Raw genomic sequence first — 21,699 nt, forward strand, 5'->3', positions numbered from 1 at the left:
TGCTTCGGCTAAGCCAAACTGTTAGCGTGGCAACTTCGCTAATAAAATTTTTCCCGTTTTATCCGAGCATCATGCGGAAATTGAGAATCTAACTGAATTAGAAAGTTATTGAACTTAAGTTCTGAAAAAATAACGACTAGAACGTTGTTGACAACTTATAACGCAGTTGAACATCTGCCTGCTGGTAGCCCGTAGTAATTTGTGAGAGTGTACTGCTATCTTCTGTTAGTTTCACTAGTATATTAATAACGAGTAACTAAAGGAAACCGAAAAGAATGTTAACCTCTTTCTTAGCTGTCCTACGATTTCCCTCATCTCCGTGTCCTGAAATAAAAAAATTACTGAATTCCATATCGCAAGAGCAAATTAAAAACATTCATTTTTTTGGTTATCTCTGTCAACTGAGAACAATTTCTCACTAAACCGAACACTTATTTTCAATGCTTGTGTTATAGTTTGAGCTACATACCATAATCCATTTCATTTGCATAGGTACTAATACAGGCAATGATACATTATGGAAAGTTCATTGATGGAAATTCTAAAACATCACACTCTGCAAAAAATAATGGCAAACCAAGTTCTCACGTTACTATAGTTAGAAGTGTAACAAATTATTAACAGATATTCTTACTTTCTAATTAGGCCTGTTGTCCGTAAAAATCACGGCAAATATTATATTCTTTCCTGGAATATGAGAAAAATCGTAACAATAACTACAACAATGTTATTCCACACACATATATCTAGCATTGGTTTAGCCAGGAATGTTATCATTTAATACAAATATTCCTAAGCATTAATACTTTTTGTAATGAATATCATGGTTCTAGTTATCAGCCTTAATATTTTCATTTTTAGGCTCGCCTTTAGAATCATTTTTACTGTTTACTTACATAATGCCAGGATCAGTATAGAAATCAATATGAACAAGTTGTTCGAAGAAGATTAAAATTATCTGAAGTCGAGATCTTAAATTTTACGCAAATATTAAATATTTTAGTGATATGGTAAATAACTCGATCCTCAACCATTTTAGAATCTTTAATCACCATGATTCAAGGTTTGTTGTTTGATTGGATTCTAATTATGCATCACTTTTGGCACCAACGTTATGTGAGATGCGAATCTACAGCCTCGAGTGAGATATGAATCACATGAGTTTTTGTTGTTACTCGAATCCGCGAGTACCACTTGGAAGGCGTGTACTAGAACCTAGAACTTCGAAGGACTTATATGATCCAAACAAGATCTTTGTCTAAAGGAGAGCTCGTTCCTAATTATTTCAGGTTTAAATGTTGTTTATAGTGATATGGTAAATATCTCGATCCTCAACCATTTTAGAATCTTTAATCACCATGATTCAAGGTTTGTTGTTTGATTGGATTCTAATTTTGCATCACTTTTAGCGCCAACGTTATTTGAGATGCGAATCTACAGCCTCGAGTGAGATATGAATCATATGAGTTTCTGCTGAGACTCGAATCCGCGAGTACCACTGGGAAGACGTGTGCGTGAACCTAGAACTTTGATCGACTTATATGATGCAAACAAGACCTTTTCTGAGGAAGAGCTCGTTCCTAATTATTTCAGGTATATAAGTTGTTTAATGACAGTCATAAAATGTTTAATGACAAAAACACGATCTGACACTTCTTAGGGCAATAAATAAATAAATAAACAGGGAATGCATGGTATTCATAAAGAAAACGAACACATAGTAAGAAATAATAAAATTTTTCTCTATTTGGTGGACACTAGGAAATTAGATAATCGGCCCAATAGCGATCAATCATGTTCATAAGATACACTTTCGTGTTAAGTTAGTACCGTATTTTTGGAAGTTTGGTAAGTCATAATAAATATTGAATTACATAAACGTTAAGAGAAGTTCATATTTTAACCTATATTTCTAGTGTACAGGTTAGCCTTATGCAGACCATTGAATAATAAGGTGGAAGCGATCAAATCGTAGGAGAAAGCAGTGATGAAAGAGTTTATGTTTAGTTTTAAAACACATTAGTTACGTGTATTACAATTAAAAACTCTAGATAGTGGGAATTGGACTAATGGAAACTTATGTACAGAATTACATCATTAGGACTCTATATTATTTCTATAAATAGTGTTTCCTTGTGCAGCTGTTAATATCTGAAAGTCTGGTTTCCTATTATCATGTTTTGATTGACCCAGTCCTCATTTCACATATCACACTTGTGCTTTATTCACTACCTTTCGCTTTATCAACTCTTGACCAATATCTTACGTCAATAAACTCGCTTAATATCAATAGTTCTTCGAGAGACTTATAGAAAAGAATAAAATCAATTAGTTTATTGCTGCAGTCCTCCCAAAAATACAGAAAGCACAAATATTTTATAAGCACTTACAATTATTCAAAACATTAATACCTTAGATGGATGAATGCAATAAAAGGTTTGAAATCTCTTTAAACTTTTTAACGTTAACTTCTGAATAATTCAATTACAAAAACGTTAAAAAAACAGATTAAAATTAACTTCTTAAATTTTTTGAAAGACAGGTACCAAGTTTGTAGAAAAAAAAAGTGTGTGGTTTGAACAATTCAGTTATAATAAGTTTAAATGATTTCTATTTAAGCTTATTTTCTATTTGCAGTCTCGTTCATTAAATTCAATTCCCCAAAGTTTAACAGCAAACGAACCAGATATAATACACCAGCAGGATATAGTATCTAATGTAGCCGTTTTTTACATGTATTCTCAGTTGTGAAACACTTCTGATTTTACACCAGCAATCCTCAGCTTGTAAAAAAAGAAAACAAATGCTTTGCTACTTACAGTTAAATTCTCCTGCATGTATTTAGAATTCTTTTTTTTTAACTTTTCTTAGACATACTTAGACACATACTCATTCCATGAAGAGTATTGAACTGTACCTCTAAATTTTGCTAAATATTGTGTGCCTACACATGACAAGCACCAATTAACACTGGCTGCTCACATTATTAAAAAAAAAAAATTCTTTGCCAATAGAATTTAAGATATGCAAATCCTCTCTCATTTTAATTGCGTAATTACTGTTTTCATTACGCATTAATTTCATCAGTATCGCATACTCTACTAACATTAATTGTAACCAACCCAATCTTATGCCATACATTTGTAAAATTTACGTTAGTAATGTGTTTCCTTACGTTGGAACACAAATTTGTATGTTGTTAAAACGTATCGGGATTTTAAAATAACGACTATAGTAACATAGAATTACGTAATGCAAATCGAAAAGCGTTTTCATGCAGTACATTATGTTTTCAACTAACCTTGTTTATATGTATTCTCACTGTCGGTGACAAACCTGCTTGGTATGTATGCAATTTTCTTACTATCACTTCGGCTCATGTGCTGTGTTCCTGCTCTTGCTCTGTGAGACACATTCTTGCTTTTTAGTGGCCACCTAACCCAAATTGTGAAGTGTTTTTCCCCAATAGTTCTTTTTGTATTGGAACCAAAGTGTATCTGAACATAGGAATGCAGGTCTGCACCCCAAAAAGTGATTGTTTAAATAGAAAGTGTAGATTCAGTAAAAAAGAATTAAATATGCAATCAAATTAGGTATGGGTCCGTACACCATTCCCGCATAATAATTTTATAAAATGGCACCCACATTACATCTGATCGACTGTAAGTTAATGTACAAATATATTGAAAAATTTACACTAAATAGGGTTTAACTGCTGCATCACCTGACAAATTTAGAAAATTTACCAGATGAATTGGGAGATTTATTTTGGATTGTGAGGAAGAGTGAAAGAAAGTCAGATGAGGGGAACAGTTGAAGTGAAGTGTGTTAGTTTTTGATGTTATATGTGGTGCTATATGTAGAGGTGGAAGGGGCTATTTGATAAAGAAGTACACTTGTTAAGATTTGTAGGAAAGGTTGTGTGGAAATGGTGAGTAAATGACAAGGTATCTTTTTGGAGTTTTGTTGAGTTCTACAAAAATAAGCAGTATCAGCTGTTGAAATTGCGTGAAAGCCTTACAGTGTACTAAACAGTACTTCTCCGCAAGCTGTCCAACACATAAGCCATGCATTTTATGACATATAAAGTGTTTTCCTCTATTTTCGGTTATAAGCATGCCCACTGAAACTAACACGCCTGTTCCCTATAGACACAGGTCTTCTTTACCGCGCACCCTTGATACCCCACGCTGGCTCGGTTAAATAGTATACATGCTTTTTAGTGGCCATCTAGTAGAAGTTGGTTTGTATTTCTGCACAAGTTTTTATGCTATACATCCACACGATATCAAACAATAATCATTACCAAGACAGCCAGGAGGCATTTATTCCGAAGTATCAGTTCCATCTGGTTGTCCACCGAAACCGTAAAAAAAGCAATAAAACTTTAACATTTTCCATTTTCACTTTGTCTACTGATGTTCTGTTCGCTTTCGTTAATTTACGAGATGGGAAAAAGGTTAGATTCTATTTGATAAGTTTGAGAAGCTTGTAGAAGACTAGTATCCCATATAGATTAGTAGCTACGTTGGATCCTCTCTGAACCAAACTGTAATATTTAAATCATATTGGTTTAGCGAGCCAATGTCAATGAGTGTAGGCGGGCTAAAGCCACGCAGGGTACGTAGTTTTGTATCTTTATTACAGATAAATGGGAAGGGGATCCATTACACTGAAAAATATAACTTTCCCCCGCGGTTCCTCGCACATACTTTCTAACCACATTTCCATTTTAGGTTTTACAATATGTTTCCAGATTCACTAATCTATGATTTTCACAAAGTTTTAAAAGAATTTCCTCATTATCAAATCATTGCTTTACCAATTCACATCAAGCGCAACATTTTTGTATAATTGCAGCCATGTTGACAACACAAATGCTCGATAATATCCCATTAGTGACGGGCAGTGCGAATATTCACGGTGGGAAAAAAATTTAAAATGGCAATATTCCCGTGTCCTTTCCCTGGCCTATAAATTCCCGGGAAGAAATTTATTTCCATTTTTTTACTTTATCTTCCAAATTATAATAACCGTAGACTAATTATATTATTTTAATATATTATGATTTACTTATAGGTTTTAAAGAATTTGGATATTAAAAGATTTAAATTCTTTGACTGTAGTGTATATAACTATAATATGAGTTCCATTTTTATTTGCTCTATACATTAGAATAATTGTTTACTATTGGGGGCCAAATTTGAATGCGAAACAAAATTCTTGTACGACAAAAGTTTTCCAACTGTGTAGTTATATGTCTTGCCAACCTTGAATGCAAACACTTCTATGAAAATTTTCAACTCTCTGTATCAAGATGTGTAGTCAAACTTGAACGCCGAGTAAATCACATTTCAAATTCATTGTACCTGTGAGGTTTTTCTGCTGTGTGGATTAAATTCTGATCAGCCAAAGCTGAAGGTACTATAAATCCCTTTTCAAACCACTGACATTTTTGACGTTTTTCTCCTGTGTGGTTTAACCTGTCGTCCAAAACTTGAACGTTGAATTAATCCCTTTGCGCACTCTTAGCACGTTAGCATCTTGTCCTGTGTGGATCATTATGTGGCTTGACAAGCCTGAACGTCGACTATTTAGCCTTTCCAGACTCATGACATTTGTGAGTTTTTTCTCCTGTGTGGATTAACATGTGCCTTGACAATTGTGAACTTTGTTTAAATCCCTTACCACACTTTTCGCATGTGTAAGGCCTTTCGCCTGTGTGTATCAACATATGTCTAGCCAAACTTGATCGTACACTAAACCTTTTCTCACACCATTCGCATTTGTGAGGTTTTTCTCCCGTGTGAATTAACATGTGTGTACGCAAACCTTTACGCACTCTAAATTCCTTTCCACAGATTTCGCATGTGTGATGCTTTTCTTCTGTATGGATTAATATGTGTCTAGCCAGACTTGAGCGTTCAGTAAATCCCTTACCACACTCTTGGCACGTGTAAGCATCTCCTGTGTGGATTATCATGTGGCTTGACAGGCCTGAGCGTACACTAAATGCCTTGCCACACTCATGACATTTGTAAGGTTTTTCTACTGTGTGGATTAACATGTGTCTAGTCAGATTTGAATGTACATTAAATCCCTTACCACACACTTGGCACGTGTGAGAATTTTCTCCTGTGTGGATTATCATATGGCTTGACAAGCCTGAACGTCGACTAAATGCCATTCCACACTCATGACATTTGTGAGGTTTTTCTCCTGTGTGGATTAACATGTGCCTAGCCAAATTTGAACGTACTGTAAATTCCCTACCACACTCTTGGCACGTGTGAGGATTTTCTCCTGTGTGGATTATCATGTGATTTGATAAGCGTGAACGTAGAGTAAATCCCCTTCCACATACTTTGCATAAATGACGTTTTTCTTCTTCGTGGATTAACATGTGTGTAGTCAAACTTTTTCGCACTCCAAATCCCTTTCCACACTTTTCGCATGTGTGACGCCTTTCTCCTGTGTGGATTAACATGTGTACTGCCAGACTTGACCGTTTGGTAAATCCCTTACCACACTCTTGGCAAATATGAGATTTTTCTCCTGTGTGGATTACCATGTGACTTGACAAGGTTGAACGTTGTCTAAATGCCTTTCCACACTCATGACATTTGTGAGGTTTTTCTCCTGTATGGATTAACATGTGTGTAGTCAAACTCTTTCGCACTCCAAATCCCTTTCCACACTTTTCGCATATGTGACGCTTTTCTCCTGTGTGGATTAGCATATGTACAGCCAGACTTGACCGTACAGTAAATCCCTTACCACACTCTTGGCAAATATGAGATTTTTCTCCTGTGTGGATTAGCATGTGATTTGACAAGGTTGAACGTTCTCTAAATGCCTTTCCACACTCATGACATTTGTGAGGTTTTTCTCCTGTGTGGATTAACATGTGTCTAGTCAGACTTGAACGTACACTAAATCCCTTACCACACTCTTGGCACGTGTGAGGTTTTTCTCCTGTGTGGATTATCATTTGTTTAGCCAAACTTGAACGGGAACTAAATCCCTTTCCACACTGCTTCGTAAGATCAGATTTCTCATCTGAATGAGAAATTGCTTCCTTTAATATAATAAACGTATTGTCTTCTCTGTGAAGGTCATATTCATTGCATCGCCTGTAACACGTTCAATAAACAAGGAAACGTGAATTGAGTTAATTAATAAGTAACAAACAAAAATGAAATCATTCGTAATATTTCAAGATAAAATAACGATTATTTTTCTGCTGTTACGTGAAATATGGATCCGGGAACTATCGACGAGTTTCCAGATCTGTCTATTCTCGAAATAAAAGTGCGTAATTTTCTTTAAATGTTGAACAATTATTTATATATACGATATCAGAGTTAAGTACATACGAACATACGTATATGTTGTGCTTGTTGTGCTATGGAATAAATATTTCATTATTATCACTGAAAATAGAAATCTATTATCACTCAAATATATATATATATATATATATATATATATATATATATATATATATATATATAATTAATTTTTGTGTCACAAAATAATACAACCGCAAGAACCTGTTGCAATTACAGCTACAAAAGAAAGTTGATGATGAGAAAGAAATAAACGTAAGATATAAAAATTTTAAAATATTGGACAAATTATGTCATTTGAATTAGTATACAAATCTCTATGTGTGTTTCTAATATATTATAATCTGATACTTTGAGATAGTAAACTTTAATATGAAATACAATCTTTGCGTCTATTGATATATAGCTACGCGGTTACATGTGATACATACTTAAGCCGACTTATTAAGTAAATAGTTTTTAGAGGCGGCGAGTATTCAATTTCTTGTAATTTTTATCTGTTTATTTGAAATACCATTATGGCTGCAGAAGTCCACGTTAAGATAATGTGGACAAACATTAGCACCTTCCTCACCCTTAGATTATTATTAGTGCAATTGTACGTTTCTGCTAAAAACATAAAATTAAAATTTTTAATAAGCTGGTGTAATTCCATTCGGAGAAATCAAAATTGTATACTCGGTTTGGAAACCTGCTATTCCCTTTTTTTTTAAACAATGCCCGCGAGTGTTATCAGCATCTTGAAACACTTTAGTCATTATTGTTTACTATATGGAAAGGTAAAATGGCGTTTAAAGATAAATGATACACGGTGAATAGCAAAATATGCAAGAAATGTGATATGCATCACATTACATAAAACAGGAAGCTGAACTGTGTGAAATAAAATATTTAATATGTTGAGTGTCTACACTTAAGTGGCATTTTATCATGTAACGTTCATTCAAATGGTTATCATAAGGACGCGAAGAGGATTAAATTTTTACGTGAAAAATTATATTTTGACGGGACTCTTCCTTTAGTTTCACACAAGCTTATTTACTTTTGAAAAACTGTCGCGTACACCAGTGTTTTGGGAAATACAACATTCAAAAGGGAGAAGATGAACAATCTGCATATCGTCGCATAAGAACCAGAGGAATGTAACTCTGTTTTCGTAGGTTTAAAAGCCAGAGGCAAAATATTTCTTTCTTAGAAAGATGTGAATTGAATACGATGGTAACTGAGCTACATTACAACAGACAATCGACAAGAAGAACAGATGATATCACGTTTCGTTTACAGCAAGTGGAGATTGAAATTGTGTCCAAACATAAAGAAAATGAAAACCGCATTTTTGAAGTTACGTTCCTCTGGTTTTCATGCGACAATATTATATCTCAGTAATGTTAAATAATATTAATATTATATCTCAGTATATATGTGTCATTAGCTACGGAATTGAGTAAATCGATTGAAATTAGATTTTACACTGCTGTTAGCCAGACATGTACCTTAGCTAGAAAACTTCTTCCTTCTTTTTCCGTTACTGCCATTAGAATGAAGATCCTATGAGTAAGAGAACAGATTTAACTCTTAGGCGAAAAGCAATGTATCTCACGAGTGGATTATGGTAGGGAGGTAAAATTTTTCATGAAGTCTCTACTGAATACCAGTGAGCAAGTGATCAACGCCTTACGACATAAAAACGGGAAATTTCCGTAGATTTCTTTATATATAAATTTAACACATGATATAAAATAATTATGTAATGTATAGAACTCCATTATATATTCTCTGATGCAGTTAAGTGATCACAGTCTTGCTAGCATACAAGAAATTTTAAGAAAACTATGTTTTCAAGCGGATGTTGTGAAATTACCCTGTACATCCATGTAATTTCAAATTAACTTATAGACTTGCATATCTGTTTTAACACATGCGACGTCAAAAACAATAAAAAAGCTTGTAGCATACGACTTAAGAATTAACTAATGGGAAGCAAACCATGTTTATCATTTCTTTTTCAAATAAGTTCTTTATAGTTATCCAACGTGATTCTTTACTTATATAGAGCATTATACTTCATGGGAAAAACATCGAGGAATCACTACTTCTTCCTCCGGAATTCATATTAATATTACATTTTTCATTCCCGCGTTACTACAATACAATACTCAAAGGAGAAAACAATGGGCACTCTTCACTAAGTATGCCCACTTAGTTTTAGGAGCTTTATACATATCTTCTTTAAACACAAACTTGACGGAAAAAAAATTATATAATACTATATGACGAATATTATCATGAACACTGGACATTTATAAACCATTACAACATAAAAACTACAAAAGTAATTTATACTTAACCAGACAAACCCCATGCTAATTTTAACCTTAAATAGCGCAAGAAATGTGTCTGAGGCTCCATGCTGCATATACAAGCTACCTCAACTCACCGCGACCACTTGTATTTTCTGTCATTAATATGAAAGGCTAGTCACTACTTTGCTATGAAGCATTTGTGAATGGTAATAAACAATGAATAGTATGAAATAATTAGAAAAGTGCATACTTGAATAGATGCCCCAGAGGCACCCTTTGGTCCTTTACGTTAGTATGAAATATAACGCTATTCTTTCTGAGGTAAAGTAAAAAAAAAATGCTTAGGAAACGCAATCAGAGGGTGTATTTCAAAAGGATAGAAGAATTCTAGAGCACAGGACTAGGGACGAATTATCTATTAAGAATAATGGCATCAAAATTAACCAATGTGCCTCTGAGGCACCCCTTGGGTATTGATTGGCAGTGGGAATAGTTTTTGTTAAAGCAGTTTACATCTTTTCTCTCATAAAACTTTCGATTCATGGCCATCGTGGTGCTTTTGTAATTAAACCTACACTAAAGAATGAAATGCCGCTTAGAAGGTGTATTTTTCTATGCTACTATGAAACTTGTGTTCGAAAGGCGAGATGTACTTATTAATTTCGTATTTATGATTATATTCTTAATCTGGACTAAAGAGGGCTTATTTAGAAGTAAATAAACCAATAAATAACGCTTTGCAGGCGTTTGTAGTACAACAGTACACCACAATGAAAATTGATTTAACATCGCTCTGAAATCAATCTAAATAATAATGATGATGTCAGCTTAAAGGAGTTCTAAATAGAAAAAAGAAAAGCCGTAAATAAAATACCCATTTCAAGTGTACTAGGAGGATATTGTCTGAGAAAATGCTGCTGTCCTTAATAAAAATTGAGACTAACCTTGGTTTGAAATCGATTTGTAGTCATAATGACAATCTCCTTTCAAAGGAAATACACAGAGGGAGAGAGAAAAAAAAAAACATCGTCGGGCACCCTTTTTAAAGGTATTAAGATTCTACTTTGTAACAAAAATACCTTGCGTAGTTATTTTGTACTGATAAATATCTTCTTAATCTTCTATTCCAAAGCAATTTTTAAATGAAAAATAAAAAAAAATTCTGCGGGACTTGTATCTAGGGTCATTCTCAGGTCTTTCTAAAATCTAAAAGCAAAGTAACAAAATTTATATCAATCACTTAGTAACAAAGACCTGATCTCAAATTACATCCTCTGCAGTTAGAAGCAAAATAGCTGCCATTAGCTATTAAAGTTCGAAACATGTTTCAAATAGAATGATTGGGATTTTATTATTTTTTGTACCTGGGATATTCTTACATTCCTTTATATTCTCAAATCAGATCTCAATTCATTCCATTCGCCTAAAATGAATGAATGATCTCAAAATTATACCATCTGCAGTTAGTATCAGAGTAGGACCCTTTCTGATCAAAATGTTTGAAACAAGTTTAATGCTGCAATCAATATTTCTTTCATTGTTTGTAAGTACGGACATTTACACTTCCTCCTTCATTCCAAAAAAGAAAAAAGTCACGATTTACTTTTCTTTTCTACTAGTGGTAGCACGATATCAAAAACATACTTCTACGATAGGCTCAGAGCAACGCAAACAAATTTCGAATCCGAAAGCGCTTGAAATAGAACGAAATACAACTTTCTTTGTATTTTCTGGCTAGGGATATTCTTAAAAATTTCTAAATTCTAGAAAGCACAAACTCTTAATTTGTTACACTTGTCTACTAAAAATGAAAAAAATAAATTATTCATCCTGCAAAATTGGTTGTAGAGTGGTTGTAATTAAAAGGTACAAATCCAAAACATGTTATGAAAATATTTGTAATTCTTGTTCATGAAATATCATCGAACTTGTGGTTGATAATAATTTTTCCACTTGTCAACGCAAAGGATATAATTTGAAATTATCGTATCCGTATTAACTGAGGGAAACATATTATTTGTTGTTATCTGATACAATATAAAGGATACAAGTATGTTCGCAGATAACAGAAGATACGATTATCAATTTCTTCTATTTTTTACCTATTGAAAATTTTGACCTCTCAGCTACGCGCTTTGAGGAGCTAACTTTTCACTTCAAATAACGTTATCGGTATTAATGAGTGAAATAATTAGCTATTATTTTCTACAAACTAAGAAAGATAACAATATCTTAGGTATGAGCTATAAAAAAATTCCCAATCGTTATATCTGTAACATGTTTTGAATCTGTATATATTAATGGCGACCGTTCGTCGGATCTTAAAAAGGAACGGACCTAGATATGAGTCACAAATTATTTCCTACTTTTGTATTTATTTGAGAAGTGTTTCGACAATGTAGGGGGCACTGATGCCTAAAAATTGTTATAAATAAATTTATAAATCAGTGGAATAACTGTGTATTGTCCTGGATTACTCAATACGTTATTACTAATAATGTATATTTTGCAGTTATATTTTTTGTTCTATGTTCAAAAAGCGGCATATATATATATATATAAGTTTAGGTAAAAATTAATTTTATAATACTGTACAAGCTTGTATTTTTCCATGTATGAATCGAAATAGCACTGACTTGAGGAACAAAGAATGCTTGTGGAAAATATTTTGAAATAAGAAACTGATGAGAATAAAGAAGAAGAGCAGCGTTCTTCCAATTTACATGTCCATTGCCGATACAATTGCCATTTCTCATCATAATTATAATAATAACTATGGATTCGATACTGATAACGGCTCTATTTGATTAACTCCACATCTCTTCTTTTCACAAAATTTTAGGCTCTTTCACCTCTATAATTCCCTTTTCCATATTGTTAGTCATAGGTCCATGTTAACTTGCTGTTATAAATTACGAGGCTTGTTTTTAAATAAGGTTCGTTTTCTTGTAGGCACTAGTAGTTTGCGTGCATACCGCAACGAGCGTGTGCGTCATGTACCGACATACCTCGGGAACAACTGTGCTCAGTTTCAGCTCCGTACCTGACCTGGACGTTTGTGTTCTGTGGTTTCACAACTTTTAAACTATCAAGTCGCCGGCCGAGTGTGAGGTTCGCTCAATGATATGGTTTTTGTCAGCAAGAATCCTGTCTGCTGCAGAAATTCATCGACAAATTTGCTAAGTGTACTGTGATACTGTCATGAATGGATACTAGAATTCAAAAATAGCCGTGACAACGTCCATGATGAGGACCGCTCCGGTCGCCCTTGTACGATTACAGACGATTTGGTGGCTTCTGTTACAGCAAGGGTTCGTGAGAACAGTCGCTTAAAATAAAAGTTCTCTGAAACGAATTTCCTGTCGTATCGAGATCAGTGCTTTACAAAATTATTTCTGAACACCTAAAGTATAGGAAACTGTGCTCCCGTTGGGTACCGAAACTCCTAAGAGAGGACTAAAAGAAAACAAAGATTTGAGTGTGCGATGAAGATCTTGACTCGTTATCACGAAGAAGGAGACGGCTTCTTGAGTCAGATGGTAACCGGAGACGAAACATAGGTTTCGCATATCACCCCCGATTCGAATCAACAGAGCATGGAATGGAGAGGCACACACTCGCCTGCAAAGGTGAAGGCCAAACAGACTGTCCCAGCGCAAAATTATGGCGTCGGTGTTTTGGGATAGGCATGGTGTTTTGTTGGTCGACTTCATGCAACCACTATCAATGCAGAAACATACTGCCAAACCCTGAGAAATCTCCGCAGAGCGATTCAAAACAAAAGACGCGAGATGCTGACAAAGGGCATTGTCCTCCTCCATGACAATACAAGACCTCACTCTGCAGGTCAGACCCGCGATTTGTTGGACAGTTTTTGCTGGTAAGCTTTAAACCACCCACCCTACAGTCGTGATCTTGCGCCGAGCGATTACCATCTCTTCCTCCACCTCAAACAACACCTTAGTGGCAATCGTTACAATGATGACGACGATGTCAAAACGGCAGTAAACTCTTGGTTATCGGAGCAGGCGGCAAGTTTTTATGAAGAGGGTATTTTGAAATTGGTTGAGAGGTATGATAAGTGTTTGAACAAACTTGGCAACTATGTCGAAAAATAGAGTAAAGTATGTACTTTCTGGAAATACATTTACTTTTCTGAAATAATTTTTCGTTGTGTACATATGTTCAAACGACCTTACTTAAAAGACACGCCTCATAGTATACAAACCGAGCTTCACCCTTCTAACGTGATGAGAGAGTAAATTTTAACATTGTTTTCTTAGCACATGCTTTTCCCAGTTATGGTAAACCAAATAATGATACATAGATAACAGTTTCTTCGAAACTCTGATGTCTTGCATTAAAGCACTTCGAACTATGCAAACTCTACGGTGTGAATTTGTATCCAAGACCAACCAATATGAAAACATAAACTTGTCGAGGTTTACTATAAAACTTAGAAAACTAATTTGTAATAACATTTTAAATAATACCGTATTGTGCATGTTATACATAAATTCGTTCACAAAGTAGCTAGCAACCACTAGATGCGACATGAATAACAAAATTCATTGTGCTAAATTATAACACGGCAAAAATATTTTGGAGTTAAGGAATCCATATAGGTAAGAAATTTACGTTCTTAATGTATTGTGTTACTTTGGAACACAAATATGCAAGCAATGAAAGCATTTCAGGATGTTATTCATAATATCTTTAGGAACGTAGAAATACATATTTAGCACGTATGGTATGTAGGCTTAATAGAGGTGGTTTGTCTGTAAGTGCTGCAGAACTAAAAGCTATTTTAGTGAAATAAATAAATTTTCAATTGAGTTGAATTGTGTTTATTTTAATCAAGGTAATAACATGTAATGATGATATTTGATCTAATAATGTCCTGAAATTATACTGCTGGATATGCTACATAGCGTAGAATTGCTGGAAGTACCTTCTGAAGCTTAATAATATTGCAGGAACTGTGCACCAATCGCCCTGCACTTAAGCATTAATACTAAAATCTTCACCAGACGCACTGTATTACGTTTTTCTGGTTTGTTAGATAGAATTTACTGGAGCTGCACTTCTAGCAGCTCAGAACACACGAATACTTCCGAAGAAGTCGAAGACACACGACGTGATGTAAATGACGAGCCGTTCTCTTGTTTTTGATAAAGGAGTTCAGTGTTGTGCGCTTTAACAGTATTAGTATTCCATGTTCAAATTTGTGCGAAGATTCTGAGCAAACACAATTTGTGTGACAATTTTAAGCGAATCGTAAAATTTTAGAAATTCTTCAACTACCCAAATGACAATAGCAAAAGCAGAACGTTACTTCTCTAATTTTAAAATAGTTAAAACATTTCTGAAAAGCACAATAAACTGTGCTTTGGCTGCCGTATCAACCGACTGTGATTTCATATTCACCATATCTAATTTTAATGATAGAGTATTAGGACATTTTTATAGCACAAGGCACATCGAATATGCCTTGATATGAGTCACAAATCAATGTTTTTTTAGCATTTACAAACGATAAATTATCTATAATTCACTAGTGTTAATAACATTTCTGGCTGTAAACATTACGTGAATTTGAAATTTTTATGGCATATGAAACAGATGTTTCTTCCGATATTGTATTTTTAAAGTTCGTTCCACGCAACAGTGGCGTATTAAGGGGAGAGCTATCGGGCTCAAACTCTCCCGCAATTCCTTAAAACTTGTAGGCATTCAAAAGGAAAAATTAAATGATTATTCATATGTTATGTATAGTTCCTCCTGAAACAAAATCTTAAATACGCCACTGACAACCAATAATAAAAACAATAGCGTTTTGGTTGCATGATACAGTCAAATTCTATTTATATATTTGTGAATTTCAATTATAATTGTCATTTATAAGGATTAGAACGCTAAAAAGTTATGCTGGTTGGTGTACATTTTATAAGTAATTACTGCAATGGGGAAATTTAATGTAGAAAACAAAAACTCTGCAGAACTACCTCAGAATATATAATCGAGGCGCAACTGAGGCTTATGCTATATAGTGTGTTTTGCGCTATCCTCTTTTTTGTGTATACTTGTGTGTGTTAACCCAATTGATCCTAACAGACGCATCCCTTTGCCTTGCCCTAATTTACATAGCAATCTTTTTGTTTTCCAGACCATCTAGCACATATTGGTTAGAGTTGTTTGTACAATAATTCTTGTATCGCCTACGTGCAATAGGACCCTAAATGATCCTGTATGGAGAAATAGATGTCAATATCCTAGAAATGATTGCTGAATATATTAAAAGTCGACTTTCTTGAAAGAAATGAATACCGGTATGAAATGAATTTACGTATGTGTGTACGGTTATCTACAATTTAATGAACATCCATTGTTGGTTAGAATACTCTTTTATCTTGTATTTTGTTAACGTCTTTCAAAGCCATCCGGAAAGGTGAGGCTAGACTCATTCGAGCTAAATCCTGAATAAAATAACAAACGTCCATCGTTTTTGTTCCAGTATCACCATTTCACGTTTAAATTTCGAAAACTTTGGGATAAATTTCATTCTCACGATCTGTTATTTTACCTAAGTCTCTATATAAATAAAACACTATCGTCGAACACCCATATATAAATATATACAAGAATAAAGAATTTGGTGAGAAATGCGTACTTAATAATAAAGAATCATTATTTTAACAAGATACAAACTGCATAAGGCCAGTTTTGGACGGAAGCATTTATCGTAGCAAAAATCGTATCATCGATATCCTACAGTGTAAAGTAGCAAATTCTATAGAATTTCCAATGCCATGGCATATCTTATGGCAATTCTTGTCGATAGAACCTGCTCTATTTCGTAGCATTTTCCCCAGCATTTCTGCTCCGATTGCAGCGCCGTGGTGTGTTAAAAGGAAGCGAAAGATTTTGTGTAAAAATTCAATCTCTTTGTTTTGTGTGGGAAATTGAATTGTAGTAAAGAAAAATGAAATGAAATCTCTGAGTTTTACGTCCCACGATTATGCCGGGTAGGCTAAAGGAGACGGTGATCATGAGAGATGAGTGAAATGGTGGAATGAAGAAAGTGGGAGGAAACGGGAGTACCCCGAGAAAACCCACGAGCACGGTGTTTGTTCACCGCAAAGTTCACTTGGCGGGGGCTGGATGGAACCCGGGACCCCAAGCACCAGAGGTTAAAGAAAAATGAGTTGGAGTAGGTATACTATTATTATGTTGGTTAAAAAATATGAGGAACATCCTTGTTTGTACAAAGTTAAAAGCGTGCAGTTTCACTATACGGATCCACAAACTTTTTATTTTCATTTATTCAGCAATCCTTTCTGAGGTGTACTCTTGCATTATACTGTGCAGGTTCAGTTTAACAGGTGGCAACGTATAGTTTTACTATACGGATCCATATTATAAGTAGTAGTAGGGGGACGAATAAGTAGCAGTAGTACTAGAAGCAGTACTAGAAGTAGTAGTAGTAGTAGTAGTAGTAATAAGAGTAATAGTAGTAGAAGTAAGTAGTAGTAGTAGTAGTAGGACTAGAGGAGTAAATAGTATAAGGGTAGAAGTACTTAGTAACAGTAGCAGTAGGTGTAGTAATAGTAAGAATAGTTGTAGTAGGAATAGGAGTAGAAACGGGTAGTAGTAGTTTGAATAGTAGTAGTAGTAGTAGCACTAGTGGCAACGGGTTAGAAGCCCCGATGTGGTTGGTGGGTTCTGTTCTCGATACCAAATGGGGAAATTACACACTTGCCAAAATGTTATGGCAGCTTATTATAGATTACGTGCATTTCAGGATCGACTTTAATTTCTATATTTCCACGTAAATACGCATTTCAGATGTAAGTGCACACCATATTTCCATTACTTATACACTACTCTATTAAAATATTAGAAATTTCTTCTGTAAATTTTAAAATCTATGGATCTGTATAGTATAACTGCACCGTTAAAAGTCCTTTGTATTATAATAAGCATACGCGAAAAAGGGTTTTAGAAGAAAGTGACTGAAATATCTGTTATTACTTTTGGAGCCATAATGACTCTCTACTCCAGTGATTTGTTTGCTACGTCACGACAAAATGCTACCGTATAAAAACGCAATATACTTTTGATGCCATAGAATATTATACGAGATTTCTGGCAGCACATCTGCTACGATAAATGCTACGATAAATGCTTTCGTCTAAAACTAGCCTAAGATTAGTAACGATGGTTCGAGCTCATTATTATAATTATGTATACAGTTAGTATATGTGTGCCATGTCATTTCAAAATTGCAGATTAGTAATTTACGTTGGAGATATCTCCAATATCTAAATAAGTCTATGAGGTATTGCTTTTAACCTACAAACTTCCCGAACCCATGTATCCGTATTATTAAAATTGAACGTTACCTTTCTGGCCGAACTGAATTTAAACTTTTTGTTGTTAATAGTTGGGACTCCTTAGAGTACGACGCGCAATTCTCTTGAACCACTAGTTTTCTTGGCGTTTCTATATCACTTTCAAATGCAGGATGTTCTATGGCAAATTCTGATTTCACCCTATCAACGTTTAGTTTCTCATCTAAAGAATACATAGCTGTATCCTTCTCCATTGTTTGCTCTCCTTCCGTTGTAGATAATACTAATTCTTTGTTGTCAGTCATCAGTTCGTATGTCCACCCTTTCCATTCGAATGGATCTTCCTGAGGTAAGTCATAATCGATTTCTTCTTTGCACATCAATTCCAAATTAACAGATGCCTCACCAGCCATTATGACTTCAAATTTAATAAGGATTTGACACTGTTCTTATGCTTCCCTTGTCTTTTAAGCTGCCAGTGTTAATGAAATGATTTGACAAGATCGTTCACAGAAACTTTACACTTGCCCAATCAAACATACGATCAGATTTTAATGAAATACAAAATAAATGCAGTTTGAAAACAGTAAGTTCTTCTTCACAATTTTAATGTCGCACGCAACAAAGACCATTCGGCAGTTATTACGTGTATTAAGCGTGTAATAAAATATCAAAGCGAATTACTTAAAAGATTTAAAGTATAAATTAGATAAGTATGCGAAGAGAGGTGTTACCAGCTCCCACGCCGCGCCATGAATAGTGACGGGCTTTGCCAGCGTTGCCACATTACACAAACAAATTTATTATCACAATAACTAAAAATTATCGAATAACAGAATAAATTATCGTACTTTTCGAGCATATATATATATATATATATATATATATATATATATATATATATATATATGTGTGTGTGTGTGTGTGTGTGTGTTGTTATGTATGTATGTATGTAGGTATGCAGTGGCTTAGTGGCTTATTTATGATTTTGTTTCGAGGGGGACTTTGCCTGAAAAAGTGAACTCTGCAAGATATTTCATATACTTTACTATAGTAAGTAACATTTCGGGGAGGGGGCTCGAGCCCGGAAGCACCCCTAAATACACCACTGTATGTATGTACCTATGTATGTATAGTGATAAGTAAATTCCCGTGAAGATATTTTTCCGGAATATTCGCTGGGAATGTCCCCAGGAAGATTCCCCAAAATGGGAATTTATCTACAATCACAAATAAAATTGCATTATATTACTGTATTATGATTTCAATATTAAATTCGTTTTTATATCACAGTATATTATTACTCTTGTCCCTAGAGGAGTCTTTAAAATGTATATTCTGAACGATGTTATGTTGTTTCATTAATATTTTATTATATTTAGAGAGTAGGCATAAATCTATATTTATTTACAATATGTTCTACGAAAGTAAATATGTTGCAAAAATGGTATAGTAAGTCCACATACTTTTAAACCACTAAAAAGTTTACATTTACATTTAAGTGGATTATCTGAACTTGACTCTACTACTGATATGAAAATATTAAATTTTTTAAGTATTATAAACACATTTGGTTGGGTAAATGCCAGAAGACACATGTCCCACCATTTTGTAAGCATTTGCGCTTGCAAGATACTTTCTTATCTATATAATTTTCCATGTAATATTCCCATACACGACCTTTTTTCCTGCCCATTTCTCGAAATTTCATGCTTTAATTCACATGTAAAAGAAGTCTGAATACCTCTTCAGAAATTCGAGTCAGAGAGACAGCAGACAGACCGACGTCTATTACTAACTGTGGTTCAGGGTTTATTAATAGTACTTCAGCTCTATTTCTACATAATTCTACATTACTTTACAAAATGGATTCTTTTCGTCAGTTGTAAATTAGTACTTTGCTACTTTTGGCTATTGTTTAGTTTGGTGGGTTCAGATTTTGCACCTACTTTTTTGCGATATTCTATTCCGATGCGCTTGTTTTATGGTTTCATACGTTAAATTACGTTACCAAAATTAAATTCAGACAGCATTGCTGAACGAGAGTAAGCGAGTAAAGGCGGGGTAGAGCCCCGCAGGGCAGTAGTATGCATACCTAACTACGAGCGCACTTTTCCCCTCCACCCCCCTAACTACCAAAAAATTACGAAGCCACCACTAACCATTACACTTTAATACAAAAGGATAGCGCAAAGTATCCCCGTAACTATAATGTTAAAGTGAGATCGCATAGGTTTTTATGACATTTAAAATCATAAAAACTTACATCTAAAATATTACAATGGAATCCTACACAAAATATATTTATTGTATCTTAAGCTCCAGTTTATAAGCTTTCATTTGACACTTGAATCATGAAAATCCGTTAATAATTAGCTTTAAAAACTCGATGAGAAGGAATACATACAACTCCGGAACAGGTGATCTGTCACTGATTCATTTTGAACGATTCCAGTACTAACATTGGAACACCACAACACGATATAAATAAATATGTTTAAAAAATCAGAGTTTATTTCAGCAAAACTGCCGTCGCAGAAATCCTAGGATCCATCTGAGAGGTCAGCGCTGATGTTGTTGTTCTTTCCCCCCAGATAGATCCTAGGATTTTTTGTTCAATTTCTATGTGCCTTTCTTCTTTCTTTCCTTCCTTCCTTTGAGGTCTGTAAGCGAACTTGTGGCTTTCCACCCAGCCTCAGTATAGCTACCTATCTGAATACGAGTCACAACATTCACCCACACAGCTCACAATCTTATTGTATCCATCCCCTCCATCCCTGGCGCCAGGTTCCCCTCCCTTCCCTTCCCTTTTTGCTGTTCCAAGTAACAGAGACGCCCAGCCATATCCCTAACATGAGTCAGAGGTGAGGACACTGTAGCCATCTGTGATGAAAGACAGCCGTATAGCTCAGTTCACTTTACAGTTCCTTGAGAAATTACAAATTTATACCCCGGCCGTAGATATAAATTTGCAATTCCATGGATTCGAACCTACGTTATCAGTTTACGAACCACAACCTTTATGGAACTGCGCGCTAACCAACTGAGCTACGAGTTAACGCTGTATATAGGAGAGAAAATCGGTCCTTATATATGAACAAATACTTCTACAAGCAACGCCATCTATTAGCAAAGTGATAAACTACACGATATGCAGCACCATCTACTAAGTAAGTGAGTAACTTCTTAAAATGCCCACCTAGCTAGCAAACATAGCTAAAACATCAATGTTCAAAAAAAGAAAAAATGTCATTGTTGCCAACTCACTTACCAAATATTATAGTGTTTACCCAAAATATTTTAATGGGGTAGTTTTAGCCACCCATAGTTATAATGTGCTAACTCATCAAATAAAAAAGTTGGCAAATTTCAAAAAAAATTGAGTTGGTATACACTGCAAAAAATAAAAATTCAGATATTTGAAAAATAAAAAATACTAGCATAATCACCACAAAATTCTAAGACTTTTTTAAAGAATAACATTTTCCTGAAAACTCAAAAATAAACCCGTAAAAAATTCCCGAAATTTCGAATTGGCTATAATTTCATCAAATATTAACCGATTTTCAAAATTCAAACGGCAATCAATAGACAAATACATTTCCTATCTATTGAATGTCTTATAAATTGCATAACTGTAAGGATATAATTAAAAAAACTCAAATAAATCTCTTATTTATACACGTATCTTTAAAA

General features: G+C 34.4%; 1 protein-coding gene across 1 annotated transcript; it reads right to left on the reverse strand.

Annotated features, from left to right (window-relative positions):
- Window positions 1-1,586: 1,586 nt before the first annotated feature.
- Window positions 1,587-18,751, reverse strand: LOC145689958 (uncharacterized). The gene is made up of 2 exons (XM_081764339.1): window positions 18,055-18,751; window positions 1,587-7,133 (listed from the first exon to the last, which is right to left on the reverse strand). The coding sequence occupies exons 1-2, from the start codon at window positions 18,414-18,416 to the stop codon at window positions 5,591-5,593; spliced, it is 1,905 nt and encodes a 634-aa protein (XP_081620465.1). The 5' UTR covers window positions 18,417-18,751; the 3' UTR covers window positions 1,587-5,590.
- Window positions 18,752-21,699: the final 2,948 nt, after the last annotated feature.

This window comes from Thermobia domestica, chromosome 7, assembly GCF_964235325.1.
Source record: "Thermobia domestica chromosome 7, izTheDome1.hap1.1, whole genome shotgun sequence".
Taxonomy (NCBI): Eukaryota; Metazoa; Arthropoda; class Insecta; order Zygentoma; family Lepismatidae; genus Thermobia; species Thermobia domestica.